Source organism: Erythranthe guttata, chromosome 6 (assembly GCF_056151865.1).
Source record: "Erythranthe guttata isolate IM_541 chromosome 6, IM_541, whole genome shotgun sequence".
Classification (NCBI taxonomy): domain Eukaryota; kingdom Viridiplantae; phylum Streptophyta; class Magnoliopsida; order Lamiales; family Phrymaceae; genus Erythranthe; species Erythranthe guttata.
Genome location: NC_142538.1, coordinates 16,140,354 through 16,161,795, shown reverse-complemented (window position 1 = coordinate 16,161,795; position 21,442 = coordinate 16,140,354). Strand labels below are relative to the sequence as shown.

The 21,442-nt window shown below is 32.9% G+C and overlaps 2 protein-coding genes across 2 annotated transcripts; both read left to right on the top strand.

Annotated features, from left to right (window-relative positions):
* The first annotated feature begins 11,538 nt into the window (after window positions 1-11,538).
* Window positions 11,539-14,389, top strand: LOC148770294 (protein FAR1-RELATED SEQUENCE 4-like). Its single transcript, XM_088819101.1, has 4 exons — window positions 11,539-11,580; window positions 11,837-13,047; window positions 13,133-14,263; window positions 14,383-14,389. The coding sequence occupies exons 1-4, from the start codon at window positions 11,539-11,541 to the stop codon at window positions 14,387-14,389; spliced, it is 2,391 nt and encodes a 796-aa protein (XP_088675227.1).
* Window positions 14,390-14,609: 220 nt separating this feature from the next.
* On the top strand, window positions 14,610-19,317 carry LOC105957312 (glucosamine inositolphosphorylceramide transferase 1). Its single transcript, XM_012981242.2, has 4 exons — window positions 14,610-15,501; window positions 15,818-15,940; window positions 17,303-17,470; window positions 17,575-19,317. Exons 1-4 carry the CDS (start codon window positions 15,157-15,159, stop codon window positions 19,258-19,260), a joined length of 2,322 nt encoding a protein of 773 aa, XP_012836696.2. The 5' UTR covers window positions 14,610-15,156; the 3' UTR covers window positions 19,261-19,317.
* The last annotated feature ends 2,125 nt before the right edge of the window (window positions 19,318-21,442 follow it).

Here is a 21,442-nt window from a genome sequence, read left to right as displayed (position 1 = left end):
AATTACGAGATTTAATTAAGTGGGGGTTGTCTAATTATTTTTAATTCCAAATACCTCTCATTTAACCAGCTAATGTTTCAAAGTGGAAATTCCTTGTGTTTTTAATTTAACCAGCTAAGACTTAACAAAAATTCGAGCTCAAATTTGATGAGTTTAATATATATATATATATATATATATATATATATATATATATATATATATATATATATATATAGACTTATTTTTTGATTATCTAAAGTTCACGAGCCAACTTGTAAACTTTAATTTTCTATTATTTAGCAGAAATATATAGGTATTACGTATAACAAAAAAAAAACTTATTAATACTATTACTAAAAAAAATTAAACTCGCCCAAATATTCGAAAATTCACGAGCTAACTCTAGCTTAGACGAGCTCGAGTTTGAGTTCGAGCTGTTAAAATTTTAGTTGAGCTTGAACTTGAAGTCTCCAAATACGTCGAGTTTGACTCTTACACACATTGGAGCTTCAGTTTTCATTATAAATAAATATTAAGAATATCAACAAGTATCTATATTTGCATACAACAAGTACATCCAATTTGTGCATAATAATGTACTATGTTTAGTTTTCTTTAAAAGAAAATGAAATTATTAATCTACCATCGGGTAAATATTTATTTTCTCGGGGTTGGAAATTGGACGGACTAGATCGAAAGTGAAAATCTAATTTCAGTTTCGTTCCAAAATATTTCAAGAAAGTCCAAAGTTGAAATGAAACTTAAATAAAAAAATCAGATTAGAATTGAAATTTTATTTTTTATTCACCAATAATATAAAATACATAACGCTATCAATAATATAAGTATGATTTTGGGGAAATTTGATTTTGCAAAAATTATTAGGATCCAAAACCCAATTTTTTTTATACCCTCAAATTGAGATCCAAAAAATTGGAATAATAAAAAATTGCAAATTTCAGCGATTTAAAGTAAAAATATTGTTTAAAACCAGAATTTTTGAATTAAAGATTGATGGAATTTGGAAATTTCATTTCAATTTCCACTCCTATTTCTATTAAAAAAATACAGAAGTCCAAGTAATGAACATTCTTTTAACTACCCATGATATTCAACAATAAATATATTCCAACTTTTGACTAAGTGATGTTTAATTATAATGATTTGGGGAAATGCAACTAAAGAAAAGGATGAAATACGATTAAACTTCTATAAATTAATTCAGTCGAAATATGTGAAATCCTATTAATTTTAGTGAAATCTTAAATTATTGAATTAATAATTTAGCACATTGTAACAAAATCGGGACCTGCATAAATTAAATAATGAAAACAAAGTTATTAATTTATCGACGTTCTAAAATAATAGGTATATTTTATTTTTTAACTCTAGCTGGTTGTAGAATATGCTTGGAGCCTACATCAACTACTCCATCTTCTTATCATGGTGTATGTACGTATATTTGGAATGATTTTTCCAATTCTTAATTTTATCCATCTTTAGAAATTAAAGATTTATTGTATTTTTGTATCTGGACAAAAAAGAAAGAACAAAGGAGCAAGTATGGGGTAAAAGAAAAGAAAGTTCCTTCAATTTTATTTTTTTAATATTTTTTAATTATTTTATCTCGTGGACTATAGTATCAAATAATATCGTTAACTTTGTAACCATCATCATCGATTATAATTTATAACTTAATTAGTACTCCCTGCTTTTCATCTTATTTGTCGTTCTTGAGCTGATGCACACGTATTAAGTAAACTAAAAAATGTATATGGATTATGGAAAAATCATAATACAATGACTAAAAAACCATTTTCATTAATTGATTCAGCTAATTTTTCTAAGAATAGTAAGGTTAAATATGAGAAAAATAAAATAAATGCTTTATTGGAAACCCAAAACGACAACTATTTTGAAATAAAAATAAAATTTGAAAGACAAATAAAATGGGAAGATGGGAGTGGAGTACCTATTCATGTAATTCGTTTTTCGATCTATTGATAATTCATCATGAAAACTTAATTTCTTTACGAAGAAGCAAAAGGTAAAAAAAAAAAAAAAAAGAAAAACAGCGATATACAACTAATTCCAATTCCGTTCCTAAAATTAGGATTTTGTTATCATAATGAAAATTATTGATTAAAAAAAAAATCAAATTGGAATCGAAGAATTCAGAATTCTATTTTTTTTATCTACCTATAATATAAAAACACAATAATATTTTGATATTATAAATATATTTTTTGTATTTTTTCTAGTTTTAGCTATTATTTCTATAAAAAATAAAATTACCCCGAAAATAAGAATTTCATATATAATTCTATTTGTAAATAAAAAAAAGGGTCCAAAAGTTGATTGTATGTTTTAATCAAAATCATTGAAATTTGAAGTTTCATTCCAATTGCTTTCATTTTCGATTGACACGAGACCCGCTGCTACTGAAAGTGCACTGAATAAATTATATACTCGTGCAATAATTCGCAAACCACATCCCTGTATTATTATATTTTAAATTCATTCTTTGGAACGATTCTTTTAGAAAAGTAATGGAGATCATAGGGCCATAATAACATCATAATGCTAAATTGCTAAATTATTTAACTCTCACTTTAGATGTCATCCCACATATCACTAGAATTAATGATATTATTGAAATCATAAAATATAACAAATTGCAACAATTATATTTGTTTTAGACCCTCAGATTAATAAAATAAAAGTAAATTTTATATTCGAAGAGAATTATCATAATTATTATTATTGTTGTTTTTTTATATGTGACTTTCGATTTATTTAGTGATAAAAGAATTTGGTTGGCTTCAACATGACCAAGTTGTATTTGTAAAATAAATATTGCATTTATAAATTGTAATAGACTAATAGGTGTTGGGTTGATGACGCCAAGGTATACCAAATCGCAGATATCTAAAAATTGTTACAAATAATACTTTAAGGGGGTAAATGTACATAAAATATAATTTAGGAGTGTAAAGTGCATTTAATCTTAAATAGAATATAATTTAAGAAATTTAAATTTTTTTTTTTTTAAAGAATTTAGCTATTGGATGGAAAATTGTTCCATATACTTTATAGTTACATCATTCTGCAACACGAACATGTTATCGAGGCTTTTGACTACAATTGAAAAAGGGCCGAGGCCTTTACATTACGAAATTTTGGATATAAATTATAATTAAATATTATCAAAATTCAAAAGTATCGTGATTAATTTAATTTATTATAGTTTCTTTGAATAATACTTCCCCTGTTCCACAACAACTGTCTTTTTTTAAAATTATTTTTGTTTTATATTATCTGTCACTTTAGATTTCCAATACTGCATTAAATGCATTTTTTCTTGTTTTAACCTTATTAATTCTCTCTTATCACATCATTAAATAATCAAGGTTATTTTAGTCTTTCTAATATATTTTACCTAAAATCAAGACACATTTATTGAGCTTCTTAATCCTTACGCAAAGCCAAAAACGACACCTAATAGGAAACGGAGGGAGTAATTATTATTATTATTATTTTATTTTATTTTTTATTTTTTTTATAGGAGACTATTTACTAGTTTTCAATTTCTCTCCTCGTGTCTCGAACCCATTATCAAATAGCCTTAAGTGCAATGTGCTTACTCACAGACTATTTTATCTTTGTCTCTTTAATTAATTAGACACATGCTTGAAAATGTAATATTATCAATGTTTTCAAAAACTTAAATGTCACCATTCACACCCAATAAAATACAACGGCTGATCCTGCACCATTGATTTACACATAATAACACACATACATATGTGTATGCGTGTTTAGTGAATAATTATTTTTATAAATATATGATGCAAAATCATCCAATACTTTTCACAAGGTATAATAATATTCCCTTATGTTCCATAATATCTGTCAAGTCTAAAGGTTTTTTTTGTTCCATATATTCTGTTATTTTAGAATTTCAATATTGTATTAGCTACATATTTTTCAATTAGGCCCTTATCAACTCTCTTGCACTCTTCATTAATTAATTAGTAAACAATGGGATTTTTGTCTAACAATATCTATTTTATCATAAATCAAGACATATTTATTGAGATTTTTAAAATTTGTGACAGTGTGAATAATAGAACATCTTTTTAGGAACCGGTGGAGTATAACATAGCACGTACATTTGGTACGAATTAAATTTTATATAAGCACTAATTAGGTAAAATCCATGAAATTGTCGGCTCTTGTCCAAATACAGTTAAACTCCATCAATTAATACAGTCATGACTAGTAAAATTATATTAACTCCGCAAAATATTAAATTATTTAATTAATAATTTAGTATGTTTTCTCAAAATCGAGATCGAGAAAAAATATTATTAAATAAGATTATTAATTATTGAATATTTCTTTATCGAGGTTCTCGTGTAATTCATTTGATTGTTAACTAACAATTATGATGGACTACATATTTGACTTTAATTCGGAACATGTACGGGATGTTTGGTTATGTTTCCAATGGGAATTTCTAGTTTTCAAAATTTTTGATGGAAAAAGTAGATTATTGGTTTTTGTGTAGAAAATGGAATATGTTTGGATGAAGTAGTATTTTTAGTTTTATGTAGGTGTAGAAATGGGAATACGTTTGGTTGTGGTGAATTTTCTTTACGAAAGTACGTGCAAAAGTAGAATATAAAGATTGAGGATGATGATAGTGATTATTATTATTATTATTATTATTATTATTATTATTATTATTATTATTATTATTATTATTATTATTATTATTATTATTATTATTATTATTATTATTATTATTATTATTATTATTATTATTATTATTATTATTATTATTATTATTATTATTATTATTATTATTATTATTATTATCATTATCATTATTATTATTATTATTATTATTATTATTATTATTATTATTATTATTATTATTATTATTATTATTATTATTATTATTATTATTATTATTATTATTATTATTATTATTATTATTATTATTATTATTATTATTATTATTATTATTATTATCATATATTAATTTTTTTCAGTATTATTATTTTTGTTATTATTATTATTATTGTTTATATTCTTATATTCTTATATTATTATAATTATTATTATTTTATTATTTATTAGTATTATTATTACTATTACCATTATTAATATTTTTACTACTTCTACAATAAATAATAATAATAATAATAATAATAATAATAATAATAATAATAATAATAATAATAATAATAATAATAATAATAATAATAATAATAATAATAATAATAATCATAATAATAATAATAATAATACTAATAATAATAATAATAATAATAATAATAACAATAGCAAAATAAGCAATAATAATAATAATAATAATAATAATAATAATTATTATTATTATTATTATTATTATTATTATTATTATTATTATTATTATTATTATTATTATTATTATTAGAGAAAGAGAAATTGGGAGGAGGGAGAGTGTAGATATTAATGAGGAGAGAGAAATGAGATGGGAGAGAGTGTATATATTAATGAGGAGAGAGAAATGAATTGGTGGAATAAAATATATAGGTTAGTTAGTAGGTTTTAGTAGGTTTGGAAATTAAAAAAAATATGTGTTGGCACGAGATTTCTATTTGTGAAGATTGAAGAAATCCGCCATACGTGGAAATTAATGATTGACAAAGATTTGTTTTCCATGTTTATTTTGGAATTAATTAGAGTCCTATTTTTGTAATATTGTTATTAGGACTTAGATTTATTTCCATGTATTATATCCTAGTTAGGTATCTTTTGTACTTATCTAGAATAGAAGTAGAAATCGACTAGGATTCTATTACCTAGTTAATCGATTTCTTAGGGCCCAAGTTAGGTTTAGGGTGGTGGATTTCGTGCCTATATAAGGCCCTCAACCTCATATGAGTCCGATGGAGCTTTAATAAGAAAAATCCCAGCATAAAGGCTTTGAAGGGTGCAGCCCGTGCTGCAGCCCTGTCTGCACGGCAGGTGTGGCAACAGAACAGGTTTCTTCTACCAGGCCATAAAGAAGATCGGCGTTTCGGGAGAAGTGCTTAAAAGATCTCGGGAGAGGTCGATCCGCCGTTTGAAGGAAGTTCAACATTGGAGGAAGTCCAAGAGTGCGGAGGAGGAATTGCTTTGATTATCAACAAGTTCGAGTCGTGTGCAAGAACGGCGTATCACATAAAGAGGGAGTCTTTAGTGTTTTATTAAGTCCTATTAATGTACACTTAAATCTGAACTAGTTTTGCAAGTCCTCGTGGATGTAGGGTACATTTGTATCCGAACCACATTAAATTGTTGTGTTCTTTATTCTGTTTTTCGTAGATTTATTACTGTGACAACACAACAATTCTGTTACGTCACCTAATGTCGTAACATGTAGTCTGTCTCAACAGATGAGTGGACTTTGATAGGCATTCAAATTCAACAGTATGAATAGTGTATTTTTAATAGAAATTTGATAAGAAAAAAATGGGATTTTCCGGATAAAATTATCAAACAAACATAATCTCGGTTTTATGAATAGTATAAAACTGGAAATGGGTTTTGGAAATAAAAACAAACATCCGGTAGCATTTATATAATTAGGTTGACTATTATTTATTGGTTCAAGTAATTTCCTAAAACAAATATTGGTTATATATATTAGTATTCCAAGTTCCAATATTATTTTCTTCATACTTTTAAAATATTCTTATTTTGCACTAAGTATATTATTAAATATTGATTAGGAATATATATATTCCGTGCATCGCACGCGTGAAATTTCTAGAATTATTGAAAAAGAAAGACATTGCAACATGAAAACAATTAACCATTTGCTTTGATTATTTTGATTTGATTTTTTCAGAAATTTTTATAACTCCATAATTAGGGAAAACATTGTGGTTGGACAAAGAGTTGAACACTATAACATTTAGTTATAACTTATAATTTGATAAAAGTATAATTTTTCAGACATTATATATATATTAAATTTACTAAAATACCATATACAAATTAAAAAAATCTCTCTACTAAATTTTCTCTAAAATGATTTTATCCAAGTCACTCGAAATTCAATAATTTTTACGTGAAATAATCATAAAAAATGAGTTTCGTTTATTTAATATTTATTCAATTTCATTACGCCTTTTTAATTATTCAAATTCATATCAATTCGATTTTTTTCCTCAAATTTCAAATTTATTTTAGTTTGAACATGTGAAGATTTTATGGGCCCGTTTGATTGCTCTTAATGAGCCTCTTAATGACAACTTTGCTGATTCGGTAAGCATTTGGACCATTCAGGGCATTTGGTAGCAATAGCTGAATGGTTCCAAAAGGATCTGAACTATTCAGCTGGAAAATCAATGCTGACCGAATAAGTGCATAAATGAATGAGAATTATACCCCCACTACCCTCGTTTATTGCCACCTCGCGCAATGCACCCCCTCTTTTTTTCTCAAAGTGTTCTCCACTTTTGAATACATTTATTAATTATATTTTATCCATCTGAGTTATTATTTAATTATTATTTTTTGTCGTGATCCATTATCAATTTGTCTCTTAAATATTAAAATCAATTTCTATTGTATATTAACAAAATTCTTTCATTTATTTTAACAAAATACGTATGTAAATTCCATCATTTGTCTTAACAAAAAATAATATGCGTTACTTGTTTTTTAAAAGTCTTCATGGAGGTTTCAACTTTCAACCCAAATACTTTTATTTTTGTCCATAAAACTTCCTTTGAGAGATCTAGAATAATTTATGTGGAATATTTTCGTATTTTACAACTTTAGTTAATCATGCTAAAAGGTTATATTTATACATATATGTCTATAATAATTCCATTAACAAATATTTTAATATTTAGCCAAGGTTAAAACAGTAACATAATATTATTCAGACATTATTGATCTTAAACCATCAAACGAGCTTAATGGTTCATCATTTAGTATTCAGAAACTACTCTTAACCATTCAGCTATGAATTCAGCATTCAGCATTCAGTGCTTAATCGTATCAAACATGGCCTATGTCAAATTCGAACTTGGAATGCTAGGGATATTTTTATTGTGTGATTTTTGTGAAAAAAATTAGGGAAATAAAAGAAGGGTAGGAAAGGAAAGAGAAGATTGTAGGGAGAAAAATATTTTTAATTATGTGCATGATTTGGTAAAAATAATGTGGGATTTAGCATATATATATGGGGGCAACTATTTCAAATACTAACTTTTGCTTACTTGAATACTACCAAGTTTAAAACCAAAATTGAGTACATATTTATCAGTTTTTTCTTACTTTAATACCAAAATAAAAAGAAAATTACAAAAACACCCTTTCATACAAAATACCAATTATATCAAATTTTATTAGAAATTACCTAATCAAAAACCAAATAAAAAAAAAGAAAAAAATCCCTTTGTTGTAAAAAAAAAACCTCCAACCCTCTCCAACCCTCGCCGCCGCCGCCGCCGCCGACGCCGCCACCGCCGACGCCGAACGCCACCGTACGCCGCCGCCGCTTCTTCGTCCATTGTTATCAACCCGCCGCCGCTTCTTCGTTCCGGTTTCATTCATCCAAGTAATAATTTTTTTCGAATTTTTTTTTCTTTAATATTTACTTAGGATTTGATTGTTTGATATGGGTAATTAGGATTTGATTGTTTTAGGTAGAAATGATCGTTAATTAGTAATGGGTGCATCTAATTTCAGTCGATTTGAGCATTGATTTGAGATTCGTGGGTTGGTTCTTCGTTCACAATTTTCGACCTGTATATGTCGATTTTTGATGAATTTTCGACAGCTTGATGTCGAAAATTCATCAAAAATCGACATATAGTTGTCGAAAAATGTGAAAGCTTGAAATGGGATTTTTTTGATAATTCGACAGATAGCTGTCGAAATTTGGATGAGTTTTCGACAGCTAGCTGTCGAATATTCAACCAATTTTCGACAGCTACCTGTCAAATTAGATCTGTGTAATTTTTTTTTTTTTTTTTTTTTTTTTTTTTTTTTTTTTTTTTATTTTCGACACTTAGGTGTCGAAAATTGTATCAAAATTCGACACTTAGGTGTCGAAACTTAATAAAGTATGAATTGTTATGTTTTCGACACATACATGTCGAAAAAAAAGGGTATTTTCGACCTGTATGTGTCGAAAATACATGGCGAGTTTTAAAAAAAAAAAAAATTTCAAAATCGATGTTTTAGCTCAAAAAAAAAAAAATGAATACATACTTGAATGAGTTCTCCTTGCTCGTAAACTACTATTCTATTGTCATTTGACGCCATTTTGCAAGTTGTGTAAGGTTTTGATTTCTTTTGTTTTGAGGTTTTTTAGGAGGGTTTTTGGGGAAGGAGAAGAAGGAAGTGGAGGAGATGAGGGGTTTGTGAGTGAGGAGGGAAATGTTTTTTTTAGGTTTTTGATTATTTGGTATTTAAGAAAGAAAAATAGTATTTGTAATATTTTTTGGGTTTTAATTTTCATTAAGGGCATTAAAGTAATTTACAATTAATTATTTAATTTTTAATTTTTTGGTATTCAAGTAAGCAAAAGTTAGTATTTGAAATAGTGATCCCTATATATATATATATATATATATATATATATATATATATATATATATATATATATATATATCAATTATTATCCATTAATTTAGCTTCATAATTTAGAAATCATATCACTAGTTAGTCATGTACCAATGAAAATTTGTGAAAGCCTTGATCAAAACAGTAGAGAACAATAATTGTTTTTAAATTAATATGTATATATATAAATGAATAAGTGGAGAAATATATTTTGTTTCACAAAATATTAAATACTTATTATTCATCGTACAGAGTGTAATAATTATAGGACAATTATCGAGAAAGACCCAAGGTCAAGAAGAACCACATTTAAATATTTAAAAATTCGATGAAGACCAAAAGAATAATTGGTCAAACATCCATCCCCATGCGTTTTAGTCACCTTTCAAATTAAACTTTTCTACTTCCAAATTCCAAATAAATCGAACTTTTTGTTATTTAATGCATGTAAAAAGAAAAAGTCATTCTCATATATAGTCACACACGATTTTTATGATTTTATGACTATTCATTTCTAATTTCTAGAATCTTTTTATTTTATTTTATTTTAATTATTATTTTATATTATAATAATAATAATAATAATAATAATAATAATAATTATCATTATTATGATTATTGTTATTATTATCTAAAATCGTTAAACTCTTACCAATTGCTAGGGCAGACAAGCTACTTATTTGACTCAAAATTATCGGACCTCATTATTATAGACTCAAATTTGACTCATGTATTTTATAGGTTTCGAGTTTATATTGGACTTTTATTGAGCAATATATAATTTATATACTTTACAACTTTGCAGCTAGACGTGATTAAAAAAATCCTTTGTAGCCTAAAAACAAAATCTAAAATGTTCACGAAGAACAAAATAAAATAATAACTATAGTCTCAAGGAAAGATGAAAACCATAGTCTTTTCCTTAAAACAAATGAAGTTTAATTTTGTAAATGTTTAATCACTAAGTAATTAATTTTTTTTTTTTAGTAATTCAAGTCATTATAAGGGGAAGTAGGGGAGGGTGACTCGAACCCTAGACCTTTTTACCCTATTGGTAAGGCTAGATACCAACTCTCCTAATGAGGGTTGGTCACTAAGTAATTAATTATACCACAAAAAATGCATCATAGTCCAAAGTGAAAGAAGTAAAAGAAAATTAATATCTCCTATTATTGGAAACAATTTATTTTCTCAAATCTCAGTGATAATTTCAGTAATTAGGTTTGAGTGGGATATCTTTCACTTGATTCCCATTTGAGTATTATCACCGTCACCACTTAATTCCTTTTTATTTTTAATTTTGAATTTCTTTTTATTATTATATTTATTTTTATTTTTATTTTTATCATTTTACTAAATAAAATGATCTATTACGGCTGTAACTTGTGCGTTAAGCAATATCATTAAAATAATAAATATATTATATATTTAATTATTAATTTAATCGCGCAAACGTTATCCGTTTTGAGCTATAGCAGCTCAAACTCAGCTCACAAATTAATCGGGTTGAAAAAAAGGCTCAAACTCAGTCCGACTTACAGAAAATCAGATTCGACTCAAATAAAATTAGGCTGAGTCATCGGGCTTCGATTAAGCCCGGCTCAATTACCGGTGCTATCAATTGCCATCCCTATTTGAATGCTACTTTTTTGTTTTTTAATAATAATAATAATTAAATGAAAGAAAGGTAGAAGAGAAAAAGGTAGAAAGAGAAGGAAATAGAAAAAGACTAGATAGTCAAGTCAAAAGACAAATCCATCCACATCTATTCCAATTTCCACTACATTTCAATTTTCACAATAAATAATGGGATTTGCTTTTTACCGTTTGAAAAAGGCTATTTACCGTTCAAAAAAACTCTCTCTCTCTCTCTCTAAAAAAAATTGCTCTCAAGACAATTTCTTCACAAATCATTCTTATTGGTGTGATATACGAACATAAATGAATTTATCGAATGAAGATCGGGATAGCGAACACAGCGAGGTAAAAATTCCGTCTTTTCGATCGAAAAAACCGGGCTAAACATTCAAAAGCCCAACTTGGGCGCCCGACAGTGCAGTGCACGCCCATGTTGGGCGTGCAGTTGGCTGTTACACGCCCATTTTGGGCGTTTGTAGGCCAACTGCACGCCCAACATGGGCGTGCACTGCACTGCCGGGCGCCCGACTTGGGCTTTTGAATTTTAAACCTCTTTTTTTTTTTTTTTTTTTTTAAATCAATTTTTTTATGTTTTTTTCAGGACGATACGACTACATTTGAAGTTGATCATACAGATTATTTTACCACTACTCAGTTGTTTGACTCAAAGGATGAGGTAGTGGTTTGGGTGAGGTTCGTTGCAAGAGGTCTTTTTGTGAAAATAGTAAAAAGAAGCAGTCCTAAAAAAAAGATTTTTTTGACTTGTGACCTATTCGGGGAAAAACGAGAATGTCCATCAACTAATCCAGAAGCGCGCCCGAGAAGGACCGGTAGCAAAAAGATAGGCTGTGGTTTTTATATTGTCGGAGAGCTACGATGGGATGATAAATGGGAGGTCAGAGTAATATACGGGAAGCATAATCATGTTCCGATATACAAGTCCGGGCATGGGATGAGTGCATTGTCTCAGGAGGAGGCGAAGATCATTAGTGATCTGTCACAAAGTCATGTGCCGCCCAAGAAGATTTTGGCTAACTTGAGACAAAATGGTTTGGGCCTCGATGCTTATTCAAAACAAATATACAATCAGAAGGCGAAATTGAAAAGACTATCTAGGGGTGACCGTACAGTGATGCAACATTTGATTGGGTTGCTTGAGGAGCATAACTATTACAAGTGGTTCCGCACTGATGAAACTACACATGCAGTTACTGATTTGATGTGGGCTCACCCTCAATCTGTGGAATTGTTAAGTAAGTTTCCGTACGTATTACTACTTGACAGTACTTACAAAACAAATCAGTACAAATTGCCTTTGTTGGAGATTGTTGGTGTTACTCCTGTCGGGAAAAATTTTACTGTTGCAGTCGCATTTTTGCGCCATGAAAATGAAGACCATTACACATGGGTGTTGCAAAAGCTGAAGAGACTTTTCCCCCCTCAGACTCTACCTAGTGCCATCGTGACGGATCGAGAGTTAGGGCTCATAAAGGCGCTAGAGAATGTATTTCCGACCGTACCTCATCTCTTATGTCTTTGGCACATTAACATGAATGTGGGGCGTCGTGCTTCAAGATGTCTCGGCAATAGTAGGCGTCGCGGCACGGCTTTTGTAGTTGGCGTGTGGCAAACTTTGGTAAAATCAGTGTCTGAAGAAGATTTCGCCAGGAATTACACAGCTTTGACGGACGAGTACGCGAATTATCCAGATTTGATTGAGTATCTCCAATACACTTGGCTCGTATACAAAGAGAAATTTGTAAAAGCATGGACGGATCTAATTTTCCATTTGGGTAATACATCGACAAGCAGGTATTTATTTATAAGTGGTTAAATACATATACTTAACTTACTGTCATGTAGTTTATTGAAACATAGCATATTCTAAACATATTAGGGTGGAGAGCAACCATAGAGCATTGAAGAGATGGTTGGAATCGTCCACGGGTGGCTTCGACACATTTTGGGCACAGTATCACTCAATGATGAAAGATCAATTTAACGAGATACTAGCCGATTTTGCAAAATCAAAGAGGATTCGGGCCCAGACGATCAACGTGCCCGTATTTAAAATATTGTCCAGTGGAATTGTAACACATAATGCTCTGCAGATGTTGGACGATGAGAAGGATGAAGACATAGACGGTTGCGTCTGTTATATGAGGAAATGTCTTGGACTCCCATGCAGACATGAAATTCGTGCAAAGATGAATGCACGACGTGGTGTGTTTTATGCAGAGGATGTCCACATTTTTTGGAGGACATTTATTTCGGGATTCGGGGATTCCCTAGATGAAAGTGTTGGTTCTGTTCCCGACCACAGGTCACAGGCTATTGGCAGGCTAGAAGGGTTAATGAATGATTTGCGTGAGCGGTCAGAAATTGAGATCACGGACGTGACAGATGCCATTTTTGAACGAATGCATCCCGGGGCCATGGAAATGAATGCGCCACAAGTACTAGACTGCCCGAGAGGTAGACCGCGGACGAACTCTACACAGAGGGATTGGTCAGGGCATGAGTTTCCATTATTTCCGGGAGAAGGTGAAGAGTCTGGACGAGGGCGAGGACGAGGACGAGGACGATCACGAGGCAACAGAGGGCGTGGTTCATCTTCTGAGAGATCTAGCCGTGGTCGCGCTCGTTCATCGACCGTGAGTGGACCCGCAATAGGTCAAATTCCCCGACCCCCTTGGATGCGACACCTTCATTTCTGCCTTGTTCCGGAGGTTGTGACGTGGACGGACGTTCAAGGGGATGGTAATTGTGGTTATCGAAGCGTCGCGTGTGCAGTGAAGAACCACGAGGATGATTGGATGGATGTTAGAATGGATGTTTATAACTGTATTAAAACACACGAAGAGTTCTTCAAGGATTATTTCGGTGGTGGTAATTTAGTGTATCGGGTATTGGCGAGTGTCGCTTATTGGGACAACGCCCCAGCACCCTATGAGAAGTGGATGACTATCACGGATGTTAGCATGAACCGACGCCCATTTTGGGCGTCGGTTCATGCAGCCAGCGCCCGGTTTGGGCGTTTGGCTCTAACATCCGAAAAATTCAAAAGCCCTACAAATCGATTTGTAGGGCTTTTAAACATGAAATTGGTTGCAAAATCGAGTTACCCATTGCATATAACACATGTAGGTGTTGAAATTACCTGAAAAAATCGAAGCCCAAGCTCGATTTTGGTTGATTTCGAAATTTTTCGAAAAAAAAAAATTTTTCTGAAATTTTTGGAATGGGGGGTAATTGGAGAGAATTTCGAATTTTAGGGGTTTTAGAGAGATAAACTGTTTTTTACTTTGAACGGTAAATAGCACTTATTAGCCCGTAAAGAGCATTTTCTTAAATAAATCATAAAATACATACATACATACACATTGACCTGTACACACATAAATACACACACAATAAAACACACATATGCACACACACACACATATATATATATACACAGATGCAATTACAGATGAGCACATAATAGAAAAATTGGAATTCCAAAGAGAAGAAGGTGGCTGACAACGTTTTCTCCTCCAACCCCCCAAACCCTCTCTCTCTCTCTCTCTCTTCTTTCTCTCTCCTCAAAACACGTTAGCGGTTTTCTTGTTGTCAACTTTCGAGTATTATTATTTCGTTGCATTTTACCAATTCAGAAATCCAAAATTCGTAAAAAAAAAAATCAATTTTTAAAAAACCTCCCAATAGTTAAAAACCTTCTCCCCTTTTCTTCTTTTTCCTTTCGAGAAAAGGGGAAATAAAAATAAAAAAAGCAAAAAAAAAAATGCGGGCATCTCTGGATTTTTCATTATTCCATGCATAGCCGCCGCCGTGAGATTTTCCGGCGGCGGTGGCGGTGGAGGAACAATTTTTTTTTTTTTTAATTTCTGCGAATTTTTATTTTTTGAGTGAATTGAAGTGATGGGTTCGGGCCCGATTGTGTCCTCCGGCGGCGGTGGAGGGTGGTCCAGGTGGTTTCACGACAGTAACGGCGGCGGCAAGAGTAGCAACGGCGGCGCTGCTAGGAACGGGAATCATAATAATAATAATAACAACGAGGCCTGTGTTTTTTCGTCAACCCTTGCGTATTTCTTGTTGTCGTTAGCCGTTTTGGGTTCGATCGGGATATTGTACGCCAGGTTCATGATCACCGCTAACGTGCGCACGGGGATCACGGCGGTGGGATGTCAACAAGACAATGAGGGCTCGTGGGCAATTGGCATTTTCTACGGCGACTCCCCCTTTTCTCTCAAACCCATTGAAGATGTAAGGTTTTTTTTTTTTTTTTTTTTTTTTTTTTATTTTTTTATTTTAATTAAATTAAATTTTTTGCATGTTGGTTAAAATTCCAATTGAATCATGACAATATTAATTATTAGTTTTTTTTTTATTTTGAATTCGTGAAGTTTTTCTGGGTTTCTGAAATTTTTTACTTTTAATTTTTGATGCCCTTTTGTGTGTTTATGATTCATGAGTCTTTTTCCGATTTTTCGAACTATTGGGTTTTCCTGATTTTGATTTATGTTTCTGAAATATGGGTTTGTAGATTTGTTACTTATTAAGACAGTGAATTGTTTGACAGATAAATGTATGGAAGAACAAGAGTGCAGCATGGCCCGTAGCCAATCCGATTATCACTTGCGCCTCACTTTCGGATGCTGGATCCCCGAGTAATTTTGTCGCCGACCCTTTTCTTTATGTTCAGGTAATTTTATCTATCTTCTTTCAATTTAGTTGATATATAAATTTATATGTTATTTCGAGTATGGATTATGTAATCGGATATCTGTTGCGCGTTTTCGCTATTAAATCGTGCCTGCTTGCTTTATAGACGCGTGTCGAAACAGTATCGGTTAGTTATATTCGTAGCTACCGTTTAATTTTCTGGCCTTGTAATTTTCCATCAATGGATATACCACTTCTAAATTTGGAGTAGACTAAGTCGACGGTGTTTGTAAATGACGGGATTCGTTTTTTCTAGTATTTGCGTTGCTATTTGTATTATATTATGTGCATACGTGGGGATGGAATTAAAGCAACTAGGTTGAGTTTTCAGCTTCTGATACAAGAGTCTTTATATATATAATTCTTTAGGTTCTGAATATGCTTTCTTTCTTTTTTTACTGAGGAAATAGTGAAGGCGGCAGCATATGCTTTAAAAATGCAAGATACAAATCATCGTTAGTAAATTAAGAATGGGAAAAGAAACGTAGAATCTAATTGCCCCTGAGGGGAAAGAATATATTCCCTTTTCCCTTTTTTTCTGTTTGAATTAAACGGTGCTTATGTGGAATGAGCTGGAAATTTGTCGTCAAGAATTAAAAAAACATACTGCTGGAAATTGATTATCGTGGTGAGGTGTATGGAGATTCTCACAGATAAGGGAAGTGTGTGTGTGTGTGTTTGTGTGTGTCCACCCCGATAGAATCAGAATACTTTTATAGGAAATTAATTATCTTTCTTTCGAATGCGCAAAAGGTTGTTTTGAATGGAAAGTCGTGTTTAGTCGATGTTATGTCTGGAGTTGTGTTGTATTTGTCTATGCTATTCTCATGAAATGGTCTTTCTTAGTCGGCTAACTATTTTAATTGTAATGAAAATAGAGTAGATCATTGGGTTGTGGGGATTGCCGTAGTAATTACGACCCGACACATTTACCAAGTTAGCTCTTAATACAGCATCATTCAAATCATGTTTATTTCGTAGTAATTGCTGTACCTCACACGTCACATTAATTGGTTAACCAACATTATTATCTCGCCTTCAAATACGAGTGCGTTATAAATATTCGACAATATTCCCAAGACTTATTTTTCAAGTATGAAAGCCCCGGAACCAGAAGTACTAGGATTAATTCTCATAATAATAATAAATCGCATATCTTTTCTGTATCTAATTGGCCAAATGCAAAATTCTGATACCTTTCGTTTCTGTACATTACTTTCACTGACATTAGTGTTTACCTACATATCTTAATTTCGTTAGTAAGCTCGAAAACAATGAATTTGCAGTTTCTGTTGGAAATTTCAGATATAATATAAGCCTGACGTTTCGTTACATGTCTCAGGGTGACATCCTGTACGTTTTCTACGAAACGAAAAACTCAATTACAATGCAAGGAGACATTGGAGTTTCAAGAAGTTTAGACAAGGGCGCCACCTGGCAGCAACTCGGTATCGCCCTCGACGAAGATTGGCATCTCTCCTACCCGTACGTCTTCGAGTACAACGGAAATGTAAGAGAAGTTCAACTTTCTGTTCCCAGTCCAATATCCTTTCTTGATTTTGAATTACTCAAATTTAACGTATTTAATATATATTTTTTAATTGTATATGACAGATATATATGATGCCCGAGGGCAGCACAAAAGGGGACCTTCGCCTATATCGATCAACCGACTTCCCATTAAAATGGACACTGGAAAAAGTAATCATGAAAAAGCCGTTAGTCGATTCCTTTATGATTCCTCACAAAGGAAAATTCTATCTTTTCGGCTCTGATCACAGCGGATTTGGCACCAAGAAAAACGGACACCTGTCAATATGGCACAGTGTATCACCTCTCGGTCCATGGAAACCCCACAAGAAGAACCCCGTACACAACACACACAAGAGCGTGGGGGCTCGAAACGGAGGTAGACCCTTCGTACACAACGGTAATCTCTACCGTATCGGCCAAGACTGCGGCGATACATACGGGCGTAGAATACGCGTATTCAAGATATCAGTTTTAACGACCGAAGATTTTGAAGAAATTGAGGTTCCGTCCAACATCGAGGAATCGTTGAAGGGAAGAAACGCTTGGAACGGGGCCCGCCACCACCACCTCGACGTGCAGCGGCTCAGCTCCGGCGAGTGGGTGGCGGTGATCGACGGCGACCGGGTCCCGTCTGGGGATTCTGTCCGCCGCTCCGTTTTTGGATTCGGTGCGGTTATTGCGGTTGGTGCTTTGGTTGTACTTGTTGGCATGGTGGTCGGTGCGGTGAAGTGTTTGGTGCCGTTGAGTTGGTGCCCTCATAGTATGGGGAAGAGGAGCGACTCTTTCTTGGCTTGGGAGAGGCCGAGTTTGTTGTCTTCGAAGATTCGGCTTTTATGTAGTCGTTTGAATCGTGCGAGCTCGATTGTCCATGCGAGGGTGCGGCCGAACACTTGCACGGGTGTTCTTTTCCTTGTTTTGGCGGTCGTGGCAGCGGCAGCACTAACGTGCACCGGGGTGAAGTATCTGTACGGCAGGAGCGGTGCGGAGGAGCCCTACCCGTTGGACGGAAGCTACTCGCAATTCACAATGTTGACGATGACTTTCGACGCTCGTTTGTGGAACTTGAAGATGTACGTGAAACACTACTCGAGGTGTGCGTCTGTGCGCGAGATAGTGGTCGTGTGGAACAAAGGCACGCCTCCACTGCAGAGCGATTTCGACTCTGCAGTGCCGGTGAGGATCCGGGTGGAGGAGAAGAACTCGTTGAACAACCGGTTCAAAGCGGACCCCGCCATAAAGACGCGGGGGGTCCTCGAGCTCGACGATGACATCATGATGACGTGCGATGATGTCGAACGGGGATTTAGGGTTTGGCGGGAGCGGCCGGACCGGATCGTTGGGTTTTACCCCCGTTTTGTTGGCGGCGGGGGGCGGTTGAGGTACAGGGGGGAGAAGTATGCGCGGGGGCATAATGGGTATAATATGATTTTAACGGGGGCGGCTTTTATTGATGGTGGTGCCGCCTTCGAGCGGTATTGGAGCGAGGAAGCTAGGGCCGGTAGGGCGTTGGTGGATGGGTTTTTTAATTGTGAGGATGTGTTGATGAATTACTTGTATGCGAATGGGAGTTCTTCGAGCGTGGTGGAGTACGTGAGACCGACGTGGGCGGTCGACACTTCGAAATTCTCGGGGGTTGCGATAAGTAGGAATACGCAGGCGCATTACGGAGTGAGGAGCAATTGCTTGAAGAAATTCTCAGATATGTATGGGAGTTTAGGTGATAGGAAGTTGGAGTTTAATAGAAGGAAAGATGGGTGGGATGTATAATATTTTGTTGTCTTGCTTAGAAAATATTTGGTTTGCATTTTAATGGGAAAAAAGAAATAGTGAATATGGTTTTGTTGACTTGTTATCTGTAGTGTAATTTTGTTGTGTATGTAGTTTGGAGATTGTTAAGGTTGTTTGTTGTGTGGCTTCATGTTTGCATATTCACAAACCAAAAACGAAACCGAAAATCGAAAACCGAAAACCGAAACCGAAACGGAAAACAGAAAAATGAAAAAAATTGTAGTAGTGGAGAGCTTGTAATGAAAAGTAGTATAAGACAATAAACAGGCTGTAAATATAATATTGAAGACGATATATATGGGCAGGGCTATTTGAATTATTGAAAAGGGTTGGCATAACACTTTGGATTTTTGCTTCTTGTGTTCATCGACCTGCCCCTATGGCCTAACTTCTTATATACCTTCTAATTTATATATATTTCTTACATTTATTAGGAAAAACATTCTATTGAAGTCAAATCACATGTATATCTATTATACGAGTTTTTAGTTGATGAAAATGGTCTGAGTTTTAGATAGGGGTTGGAAATATGAGTGTCATTTTTTTGATTTTCAGCCGATTCTTATTTGAAATTTTTCGATTTTGGAACAACAATTTTCATTTTTCATTTTGATTTTTCTGATTTTTTTTGGGTTAGAATTGGTCACCATAAATGAGATACCGACTTCCAACCTGATTTTAACGGAACGCGGACATGGGAAACAGGGAAACGGACACGGAGAAACTCTGTTTTTCAAAAAAATTGGATACGGGAATGTGGGGAAAAGCGTAAATAATAAAAATATAGGGGTGTATTCATAATTTCTATAAAATATTGTAATGTTTAATATCATTCCACAAATTACATATAATGTATTTTTTATGGAATTAACATCTACAAAAATATTAAAACACCACTAGAAGTGAAAATGAGACATAATATTTAAGATTTTTTTAAGCGTATGCAATTCGTAGTTTTTATTTAAAATGAAATTTGGATTTATTTTGTGTGGAAACGCGTTTCCAAATTTTCATTATTATCAGAAACGTCCCCGAAATGTTTAAATATTTATGGAAACGTTTCCGACAAGTGTCATGGAGTTTCAGTTTCCGAAACATTTTTGAAACGTGGAAACGCGAGTGGGTTGAAGTTTCCGTGCATCATAGAAATATACATTTATAATATAAAAGTGATTATATATTTTACATTTTAGGTTACTAAAAATTCGAAATTTTTCGAATTCTACCACAATATGAAATTTTTCGACTTTGGAATAAGGTTTCTCATGTCGTGGAATTTCGATTCCGAAAGGTCCAATTGCCCAAAGACCTATATTGAACTAAAAGCTCTACACAAAGTCCAAGAGCAACCCAGGCCCAAGGTCGTCTCGTCCACTACAACCGCTAAAACCTACCAAATAATTCAACATAAGACATGTGTAAGCAGCGGATGTAACTACATTCAGACCAATGTCACAAACAGGGAAATAAAGCATGCACCGTGATGTGGACTGAAAAGAGGCCCACCAACCTACAACAAGCTCGCAAGGGGAAGTTAAAGAGCAACCACAAAGCGATCTAGATCGTAGAGAGAGGAAGCAAATCTTATTAGAAAGGTAAAATAATCTCGCAACAAGTCACATTACCTTGCACGTGCATCGTAGCTTGATAAGACAAGTGATCCCACCAGATCCATCACCATGACAGATATAAATACAAACATAGAACAGAAAGAGATGCATGTTCCTTCTCTTCATATATTACATTCAATATACCATTTTTTTTACCTTTCTATGATATATACTGTTTTCCACTTTACACGACTGACTTGAACATCAGAGTGATAATGTTAGTAAAACTTCTCGTGTCACTCCTCTTTTGCAGCTCTCCTAAGGTAGTTGAACTTTTTCTCAGTCGCGCTTTCTTGCGTCTTGGGCGTCTCTTTGTCCCCAAAGCCCATTTCATTTTATTATTATTGTTAGGGCTATTTAGATTTCACCAAGTATCAATCGGGGTGTAACGAAAATTATTTATTATCTTTTGAGAGTCCAATTAAGTTTTTTCGGGGTTTAAATTGTCAAAATAATACATTTGGAAGGTGCAAAGTGTGAATTAAGCCAATTCAAATTAACCCAAAGAGAAATTCATAAAGCTCTCACCTTTTTCAGATATATATGCACAC